General features: G+C 22.0%; 1 protein-coding gene across 1 annotated transcript; it reads right to left on the bottom strand.

The window, feature by feature from the left end:
• Positions 1-2,467: 2,467 nt before the first annotated feature.
• Positions 2,468-5,958, bottom strand: Bm8008 (Uncharacterized protein; the record flags this gene model as incomplete). Its single annotated transcript, XM_043073183.1, has 7 exons — positions 2,468-2,560; positions 3,163-3,277; positions 3,478-3,616; positions 3,915-4,091; positions 5,006-5,154; positions 5,419-5,535; positions 5,831-5,958. The coding sequence occupies 7 exons, from the start codon at positions 5,956-5,958 to the stop codon at positions 2,468-2,470; spliced, it is 918 nt and encodes a 305-aa protein (XP_042929117.1).
• Between the last annotated feature and the right edge of the window lie 5,838 nt (positions 5,959-11,796).

Genomic DNA, 11,796 nt, shown 5'->3' with positions numbered 1-11,796 from the left:
AAAATAATCATTCTTTTCCTTTTTTCATTTATGTGCTAATTTTTTTAAAAAAAAAAAAAATAAAAATAAAACTTTTTTTAGCTTTCTCGAAAATTTATGTAAACCTTATTAAAATTCAATTTAAAAAAAAAAAAAAAAAAAATTAACTATTCATTCATTCATCATTCCGTTCAATTATTTATTGCGTTAATAGCTAAACGTATAAATAATTTGCATGTAAAATTGAAATTATCTTTCAAAATAAGATTTAATAATGATGATAGCATTTAAAATTATTTTGTATAATTTATTATTTGTTTATGTTATTGATAATTTTCGCTATTATTAGGCCTTTTTTTTTTTTTTTTTTTTTTTTAACCTGTCACTATGTTTGGCAAATGATTGATTGATTCTTTCTTTCTTTTTAGGTTTATCTAAAAAAAAAAAAAAAAAAATTATTTTGAAAGTATATTTTATTACAGATCAAGAAAATAATATAATAAAATGAAATACTTATTGTTAGATTTAATTATGTAGGAAATCAATTAATTCCATATTAATGCATAATGAAAATTTCTTTTTTTTCTTCTTTTTATAATTATCTATTTGTTTTGAAAAAACGATAAAATTATGAATGTGTTATTAAAAAAAGTGATTGATTATTAATTCAAATGATTCTTTTGCATATCTAAAAAATCATCAGTGAGTGCTGCAAATATTTTTTCAAATTATAAAATGTTTAAATATTTCTTTGCATCTACATTTTTAGTTTTTCCTTAATTTTCTTACACTTTTTTTTAATATGATATTTAAACTTTTCATTTTCATTAATGTAATTTAAAACATTGCTTTTCTGTTTTATCTTTTTTTTCCTTTTTTTTCTCACTGCATTTTTTCTCCATCCAAATTTATCCAACTAAATTTCAATTGAATTGATTATTCCATTGATCATTTCATAGATTACAATAAGATAAAAAAAGCATAATTTAAAAAAAAAATGGAGCAAGAAAACATTTCTCAGTTAATTGAAGCTAAAATGTGATTTGAAATTGAACAGTTATCTATTTTAAACCAATAAGATGACTGTTCCACTGATAAAGTTGGATATTTTTGAAAAAAAATTGCTTATATTATTTGAAAAATGTAACTTTCCTATTCATTCTTGAATTTCTTTTGTACAAGTGAAGCTTTATTAGAATTATTTAAGAAAAAAAAAAAAAAAAAAAAATGCATGTAAAAAAATAAATGCAATGAAAACGGTACAAAAAAGAAAAGAGAAAAAAAAAAGGACAGTGTTTGGATAAATGAAATAATTCTATTTAGTAGATTTGAAATGGATTAGCATTTCATATTTTAAAATGATTAGATCCATAAAATGCATCCAAACAATGCTAATCAAATTTTGAGTTTTTTTTTTTTTTTTTTTAATTTGAAGCTTTGAAAATCTTATTTTAATCATATATAAGAGCTTAATTTAGATTTAATTTTAATTTTATATAGAAATATGCTTTCCATTAATACACAAAGTTCACACACGTTTCTTTGCTATATCACTCTTATATTACGCTTAATCACGTATCATACGTGTGCTTGCTGTATCATGCATTCATGTTTGTCACAATGTGCATGCAGAAAAGCAAAAAAAAAAAAAAAAAAATAATAATATCAAGTATAATTTGTTACTTCTTAGCATATTGGTTTGCTATTGAACATTCATTTCAATTCCTGTAATCACATCGTATGTGTAAATCAAAAGTATTTCACACGTGTAAATCAGATAAATTAATTAGATACTTATTAGATACTATTAGATGAATTAATTAGTAAATTAGATAATTAATTAGATGCTTATTAGATAATATGAGATGAATTAATTAGATTTTGTATGTCTAAATTAGATAAATTATGAAAAAAATTGCAAAAATTAAATAAATTAGATGAATAAAATAAATGAGATAAAGTAAATTAAATTAGAGATATCTCTGTCAAATTTATTTTAATATTCATACTTAAAACATTTACCATTTTTGAGTGTTCATAAGTAATATTTCAGTGATAACTACAACAAAAAGATAAATAAATAGTTTTACTATTAGTGTGACATAGTAAATTCATTGAAAATTGAACAAAGAATGTAATTTTGAATTGAAATTTTTATTCATCATTTCAAGTATTGCTTGTTCATTTCATTTATTAATACCAAATACAATCAAAGATGAAGAAAAAAATTTTTTTTTTTTTTTTTTTGACAATAATAAGATGTGAATTGAATTTTTTATTACTACATTATGATCAATAAATTTTTAGTGTTGTATATCAATTGCACTTTTTTGGAATAAATCACAAAAATTAGGTCATCAATTTTTTTGTTTTTATTTATACTAAATTTATTTGAAAAATGACATATATAAAGTTTTTGTTTTATTTTAATTTTTCATTTAAAAGTGTCAGAAACAATAGTAACAACAATAACAATGATTGAATTTCATTATTCCACAAAAAAACCATTTGTATCTGCAACTCGCTTATTGAGAATTACTTTAGCGGTTTTGGTATGCCATACCAGGATTTCACGTTCTTCCTGTTTAAAAGTTTTAATAACACATAGAAATTTATTTTATTTATAAAAATTTGAATTTAAATATATAGAAAATAAATCAGTGTATTTAATATTTTTCAAAATTAACATTTTGAAAAATATAACACTTTTGTTTTTTGCAAATTTTCTGTTCAGTTAATTTTTATTGGAATATTTGAGGTAAAAATAAAATAAAATAGAAATTCAAAATATTGAATGAATTAAAGGTTAGAAAAAAAAAATGATGGAAGCATTTTTAAACTGTAAAAAAAAGAAAATTAGATTAGATTAGCTAACACTTTTTATATTTTTGTGCTCATTATCATCTCATTTAATTCAATTAAATTCATTAACTATCATTTATCTTTTGAGCAATAAAAAATAATAAATTGTTCAGATAATTTTTACTTGAATGAATAATTTTAATAAATTAATCCAGTACCCCCCTTTCTTTTTTTTTAATAATCATTTATAAATAACTTATTTATTGTGCAACTAAAAAGTTACACGCATATATAAACACATATTAACAAATTACTAAAATGAATTTAAAATGATAATTAATGAATGAATAATTAACAGGTGATACTTCAAATGAAGCATACCTCATCGAAGCCAAATGGTTCGAGATCATGAGTCTGTAAACCGAGATCTTCAAGAAAACACGTTTCTGGTGCACCAAGACCGCGATTGCATGATTTACCAAATACTGCTGTTGAACTAAGAAAACAAATTTTCTTTTTTCAAAAAAAGAAAAATGCACATTCAAGATTTTTATAATTTACTATTACATGATTAGTAGATTAAAGTTAATTAAAAGTTAATAAACTACTAACAGATACAAAAATTTATAATCAATTACAACTAATTATCATTTTTTTTTTTTTAAAATCTATAATGAAGAAAAGATTATAACTTACTTAAGGACAACATCTAAAGCTACAGCAAAACCAGCCATATCAGTAGCAAATTTCCTTTTTTTATGCCATACCACATTCCATCCTACGACTGTCCCATTAACGACATCTGGTGATTCAACCAATGCACCTCCAGCAAAACCTGACTACTTTTTGCAAATTTAAATTGAATTATTAGCTCTATAATTTCATAAATTGACCTTGTAATTTTTAATTCTCAATTTTATATAAAAACTTAGTTTTATTATTTTTTTTTTTCTATTTTAAAATGTTACTGATTTTATTGACAATTTCATTTGTTTTTTTAGCATTTTATTATACCAAAATCATTTTTCAACTTTTTTTTTTCCAACGCATTTTTTTAAGTAATTGAAATTTAAACTGCACTGAAATTGAAATAAATGAGCGAAATGAAAATAAAATAATTGTAAATTACTCACCAACAGCCCATATTCCAACTTTTTGTACATTTCTTATATAATCATTAAACAATCGAATATCATATGAGTTATCATCGTCAGCAAAATAAACTACTGATTTTTTTGATTTATCACTTATTAAATTTGAATTATTGCGTAAATATTGCAATGCCATAGTTCGTTGATACCATCCACGACCTAAATTTTTAGCTAATTTAGATATACCTTTAAATTTGTATTGTGATTTTTGCCCAAAGATCAGATAATTGCACTTTTTTCACAGGTAGAAATAATGACAAATATACTGTATTACAGTGAATTTTTAGCAAATACTTCAAATTTTATTGTCTTATTTAAAATCAAGTAATCAAAAGTTTGAATTGATTAATCATATAAGTTGGCATAAATGATGCTTCAAATCAAACAAGCCTTTTCTTTATTGTATATTTGAGCAAGCAAATTAACGATGTTTGATTAATTCAGCAAAATGTAGAAAAAATTATTTTCTCTAAGTCCAAATATCTATTTTTCTTTCTTTCTTTCTTTTTTCTTTTGCTTTTCCTTTTTGTACATATGACATTCAATGTGACACGTAAAAATTTACGAAATTTGATTACAATAATTTTTCTCTCACAATTTGCAGATCAAAGCTCAAATTACAAATGATTTCATAATAATAATTCATCAGATTTATCAAATGTTTATAATTCCAGACATTAAAAGATAAATTTAAAGCCAAAAAAAAAAAAAAAACAAAGTAACAATAGGATGGAATAAATTTGCATGATCAATGATCGACTTTTTATAGCAATATTGATTTCTGATTTATTTCGCTCATTCTTAAAATTGAAATCAATGAAAGTTTAAAGAGGAAAAAAAAAAGATAAGCATTCAAGAAGACAGAGATAATCTAAAATTGATCCAAAAAACTTCTAATTATATTTTTCTCAATAGATATAAAAAATAGATTTTTTATCAATTAATAGTTAAATAATATAATATCATGTATATATATATATATATATATATATATTTTAATATCATTGTTCATTTTTTTTCAAACATTAGCCAATTATCATAAGTGATAAATTGATAACTTATGAGTAACTTACGTGGATAACCTGGAGGTGTTTTGGCTGGTAAGTATATATATGGTAAAGCAGTACGATTGAGCAATTTTTCAACAGCTTTTACTTTATTATTTCCATCTTCAATAACAATCCAATATAAATTCTTAATATGTGATAATGTGTTTGCCATCCTGAAAATGTTCTTTGATTCATTTCAACATATCACTTTATTATGGCTAAACAATAAAATATATTAAATTGTTTATAAGATTTATTTGTGATATAATCATGTCAACAAAGATACAAATTTCATTATTGAAAACAAAAAAGAAATTTTTTTTCGAAAAATTTAGCTTAATTTTATATGATTCTAATAATTTACAACATAAAATTTTAACACAATTTTTTTTTTTGTTACATAAATATTACTTAAAATTTTTAAAAAAAGAAAAAACCTAGTCATATCAGCTAATCTTGTTGATCGTCGATAAGTTGGCGTTATTACAATGATTTGTGGAAAAAATGAAGGTGGTACTGACGCTTTTAGAGATGCTTTCAATGTATTTGATGACCTGAATCAAAAAAATAAATTAATCAAATAGAATTAAAGTAATGATAATAGTTTATGATGATAAGCAAACTATTAAAAAATTATGAAATACTATAATACTAATATTATTATTGATAATTTTATAATTTGCAATTAATTTTAGGAGAGAAAAAAAAGGACTGTTTACTTGCAAGTTATTTTTATTACCTACAATATTAATTTAAATTATATTAATTACAATGTTATTTAATGTAAAGTAATATTACACAATTCTTTTATAGCATATAATTAATTATATTAACTAATTAACAACTTACCGAATAGATGATGTAAATTGTATAATTAACAGTAATATAAATACAGCAGCAAAAATACGTAAGTAATATATCATGTAGGTTCGATGCAGTGATCCTGAGCTGCGCATTTGTCGTAAGCATTTCTCCATTGAATTTTCATTTGTAAAAAGAAGAAATAAAAAGCCTGCTTTAAATTGGATGTATATATATATATATGCTATTAAGTTCTTCTGCTCGAAGCATCATCAAATTATCACTTATCATTTTGGCATATGATAATTAAATAATTTCATTTCATTAATGCTTGTTTGTCAATTTCTTCTTTAATTCAGACTTTTTTTGAAGAAGAAGAAAAGATTTCATTGATACTCAAATTTCAACCAGAAACTTTTATACATAATAAATTGAAATGAACTGAAATGAATATATGTCGGCAAAGCTATTTAAACAATATATGCACTACAATCATTGATTACATATGTATATTACGAATTTAAATCCTTTTAAAGTATTTTTAAATTTTGGAATGAAATTGTTTTATTTTTCTTTCCTTTCTGTATATAATGTTTATAAAGTTTCATTAAAAATTTATTATTATATATTTTAAATGAAAGTATCAAATTTTCAATATATTTTATGATAAATAATTTGCAGAAATATAAATAATGTGAAAAAATAGGAAATGTATTAATTTTTTAAAATAGAAAATGTAAAGAAAAAATAGAAAATGTATTAACCAAAAGTAAACAATTTCTTTTCACTTTTTCATTTTCAAATTCTTATTTGTTAAAAGAATATCAGTTGTATTTATTATCGGTTTTGAAGGATCACGTCTTAAAATATACCATTTTTGTTTTGTTTTGTTTAGTTATGTTTGTTTAGTAAAAAAAATCAACTCATTACTTCAATGATGAGTAAATTTTATCTGAAAATTTTGACACATATTATTTGTAAATTGGCGTTAGAAATAATAGATCTGCATTGAAACAAGATTAAGTTAATCAATTGTTAAGTAAAATAAGTTCAACATTTTTTACAAGTAACAATTTGTTAAATTGGTTGTGTAAAACTTCCAACATACACCTTTTACATTTTTTGGGATCTAATTTAAGGTATAACTTGTATCTGTTAGTAGAATTTTAGCAAAATTGCACTGACAAAAATTAACATATTTTGTGCGCTAAAATTGTTATTATTATTATTTTTGTTTTGATGAATAAAATTTAAAAAAATAGAAAAAAAAAAAACAAATTTGGGATAATTAGCAAGGTGCTAGCTGAAAATGAATTAAAATTTAATTATCCTATTTTCAGTTTATCTATTTTGATAAAATCTAGTAACCATGGTTTTTAATTCGTTAAATTCAATCTTTGTAGTTGGACTTTTGATTATTGAACCCAACAACCACTTTTTTATGAATAATACATGAGAGTATTTTATTGACTTGCTTAAAGGTTCTTAAAACAGCGCTTCAATTGCTTTGACACTACCTAATGGTTGTCATTTCCGTAATACACTGAAATGCTTTAGACGAAATTTGTGAGCGATATCGAAATTACATTCAATCTTAGTAATATTTGATATAAAACTAACGAATAAAACGTAAATCAAATGATAGTAAAGCAGAAATTCTGTAAATGAATTCAAATTTGGATCTTTACAAATTTGTATTATCATAATGCAAAAGTGAGCCGCAATATTGGATTTGCCAACATTGATAAAATTGGCAAAAAAAAAAAAAAAAAAAAAAAAAAAAATTGATATACTCAATTTGGTAAAAGAGTATATCATTTTTTTTTCTTTCACTTCGATTTCTTGTATTGTCAATTTTTAAAAATGACATAAATTGGTCAAAAATTTTTGTCGATAAGGTGATAATATTTACAAAACGATTGAATTATCGCCTTAATTTACCATTGATAAGTAAAAAGAATTTCATTCATATTCAAAATATTTCAATATTAGCTAAGCTGAGATGAACCAAAAAATTTTTGAATGTATGGGAAAGATTCAATGTTGACACCAATTTCACATGAAAATTCAAAATCAATTTCACATGATAGTTTTTCAATGAGCATTAAAAGATACTACAAATGATTTTGTTGATTGGTTGAGATAAAATTGAATCATTCAATATCGCATTCATTTGTCAAATTTTTGCCAATTCGATGAAATAGATAAGTATTAATTTTCGATAAATTTTCATGAAAACCTGTATATGAGTGAATGCCTGGCGAATCAGAAATATATATTTCTTTTAAGGGAAAAAAAAAATAGCAAAAGAAGAAAAAGAAATTTCACGATACGATTACTGATTGTATCATTAATTACTACAATTCATATTTCTTTCGATTAAGCAATCATTGGATTTTCATGAAAATTAGAAAAATTAGAAAAAATAAATTAGTAAAAATTAGGAAAAATCAAATTTTCCTAATTTTAGAACAAAATTTTTTCTTTTTATTTAATTCTATTTTACTCACATATTTTCATTTCTAAATTTATTTCAAGAAAAAAAAAAAATTTTTTTTTGAGAAGTATCTGTCTTATTTTAATTATGTTTGCTAAAATCTTTGCTTTCAAATAAACACTCATTCCTGGAATAAATAATGGAAATCATACCCTAATTAAATGAGTGGAATGACATTTTTTGCTGTGATTAATCTAATATTCTAAAATTGAAATGCAAAAAAAAAAAAAAAAAAAAAAAAAAGAGAAAAGAGAAAAATCTGTTAAGTAAATGTTAGATGTTAAAATTTAAATAAATGAGGGATAAAAGAATGGATAATTTGAAATACTAATGAAATGATAAAATGATAAAAATTAAAATTGAAATTGTTAGCACACATTCTCAACTGTTATTAACTAAAAGTGTTATAAGCGTTTATAATTATAACTTCACGACTTAATCAGATTTTCTGCTCGTTGTTATAAATACATTCCATTTTATAATAATATCAAATGAGATTTATTATTGCTATCTACCATTAGCTATCGCTATTATTACTATTATTATTAATATTATCAATATTATTATTATTATTGCTATTATTACTTATATTTTTATTACTGGAAGAATTATCACAATAACAGTTTAATATAGTCTATCAACTTCAAATATTGCTAATCTCTATAATATTTAATCATGAAGTCTATATTAAATAACACTAATTACGATATTAAATAATATCTCTCATTAATTAGCCTATAGAAGTTCTAAACATATACAATTTCTAATATACAAAATTGTGATGAATAATTATAACAATAAAATGAAACAAATAGACAAATAAAAGTATAACAGAAAATACATAAATAAAATAAACTTTTTGCTTAGTTTAACTTTTAAAAAGTTATTATTTTATGTGTAGTATGTGAATATATCAAAAAAGTTTTCTTCTTTTTTTGTTTAATCTATAAAATTAATTTTAACAAAATTTGATATGTTCATATTAATCATTTCAATCAATGATACTTTATAAATTCAACCATAAATTAAATTTAAATTTTATAAACGAATTTATTGAAAAGAGAGAGAGAGAGAGAGAGAAAAGAGGTGAGAAGGAAAGCAAAAAGCATTATAATTCAGTGCAGAAGAAAACATTGTATTGTTGATTGGAAGCGGGTAAAAAGGATGAATGAATTCCGGGTAGATAACGGGTAGGAAAACGCAAAATAACAATAGAAAGAGGCGGGGAGAAGGGTTAGCTAGTTAGAAGCAAGGAGTAAAAACAATCAAATATGAAATACGAGGTTTTCACCATTTCAGAATTATTAGCTTTTTTCTTTGATTTTATATATATATATATAAAATGAATGAATGAATTTTTGTTATTTGTATAAATGAATGAATGAAAACTAAAGGAATTGAATTTACATAAATTTCTATACTATCTATTCTATTCATTTCAATTATTTGTTGATGTAAGAGCACAAAAAAAAGAGTGAAAAGGAAAAAAAAATCTATTATTATACATTGTCATTGAAATTTTTTCATTGCTTACTTATTGAAAAAGTTTCGCATTAAAATTATTTTTATATTATAAAAAAAAAAAAAAAAAAAATGGTAAATTTTTTTTCACTTATTTTATTTTTGTTTTCCAATTGTATCAGTCTAATTTTTTTTTTTTTTTTTTTTTTTTGTTTCACTTTCACTTTTCATTCATTTGCTTTTATTTAAATCATCTATTCATTCTACGTCCTTTTTTTTATCTGTTTAATTTAAACCTATCATTATTTTCTGTTAGCATCAACATCATACCTTCTCTTTCCATTCATTCCATTCCTCTTCAATTTGTGATAATTTAATTCGAAAGCTAAAGAAAGATACGCAAGTGATAATTACTCTTTTTCACTTTGTTCGTTTAAAAAATTACTTAATTTGCATTATTTTAAATTCTTTCTCCTCTCTCTCCTTTTCCTCTAATTCCTTTCCTATCTTATTAATTATTAGTACCTTATCTCCTATCTAATTAACTTGTTAATTATTAGTAGAAAACTGAGTGAATTTTTTTGAAATATTTTGTCTTAAAAACTGATCATCAATTAATTAGTTGTGAAGCATAAATTATTGGAAAAGATTTCGTCGTTTTAATCCATTCATAAAACAACAATTTCTAATTTTTTTTTTTCTTTTTTTTACTTCAAGAAAGAAAGTATCAGTTAATTCATTCATCGCTGTTTAGTTAAAGATTAATTAATCATTAATTAACAATAATGTAAGTGAATAAAATAGAATGATAATGAAAGAAAGAATTTTAGATCTCTTTCTGAATGGTAATTATGTCCGGTATAATTGTCAAACAAACCAAACGATTCGACAATCTTGGTAACCTATGGATGTTAAATTATACATTAATTCCATTTTAAATTTTAAAAAGGAAATGTTGAATTATTTAAAAATTTTAGTCTAAATTATTGTCACGTGGGCACTCTTACTCAAATTCACTGTTACTGTACAATAGTGATAAAATTATAGAAAATTTTGTTGAAAATTGAAATTTTTATCTTAACTATATCATGTTTTTTTTTTTTTTTTTTTTTTAAAAAAGAGAAAAAAAAAGACCCCACTGTTCTCTTTTGACCTTGAACCATAACAGATAAATCCATTTGAGAAAATCTTTCATGAAGTTTTTTTTTCTTTTTTTTTTAAAAAAAAAAAAAAAAAACAGAGAAAAAAAATGAAAAAGATGATGAGATAAATTTTAAAACTAATCTATTAGTGATATGAAAATAAAGATATTATCATCAATCGTTTTTGCCTATACACATCCATTTATCATAGGTTAAATTATCCATTCTTTATCTTTAAAAGCTTGAAAATTTCCAGTTTTATATATATTTCCTTTTTTATATCAAGCAAAAGAATGTTATATTTTAAAAGCTATTTTGAATGATGAAGAATTTTTCCAATGTATTATTTCATTCTTTTCGTTTTTTTCTTTTTTCTTTTTTTTTTTTTCTTCTGACTTTCTTTTTGATTATTAAAAGAACTGAATGAAATTTGAATGATTTGCTTATAAATTCGAAATTTGTCAGAAGCAAAAGCTAACGAAACATTCCATAAATTTTTCGTAATTTTATATATTCTCTTTATAAATTAAATCGCAAATTATTCATGGAAAAATACTGCTCAAAAAAAAAAAAAAAAAAAGCAAAAAAGCAAACAAAAAAAAAAACAGTAAACAAAAATTTGACAAATTGTACATATTAATTATATAATATTGTTAAAATTTTGCAATAATATAGAAATTGATTGAAAATTTCAAATATATTCAAAGTGTATGCATCAATTTTAATTAAAGAACTAACAAAAATAAATGAATTAAATTTACGAAACGGAAATGAATTAATTATTAAAGAAGAGAAAATAATGAATAATGATTAGTATATAAGAAAACGAAAAGTTTGTTTTTATTTTCCTATTTTTTTTTTTTTTTGGACATTTTCAGAAAATGTCAGTTATATCTATTATTTATTAATGTTAA

The sequence above is a fragment of the Brugia malayi genome, assembly GCF_000002995.4.
Source record: "Brugia malayi strain FR3 genome assembly, contig: Bm_v4_ChrX_scaffold_001, whole genome shotgun sequence".
Taxonomy (NCBI): domain Eukaryota; kingdom Metazoa; phylum Nematoda; class Chromadorea; order Rhabditida; family Onchocercidae; genus Brugia; species Brugia malayi.
The sequence above is the reverse complement of the archived record's forward strand: the minus strand, read 5'-3'. Positions and strand labels throughout refer to the sequence as shown.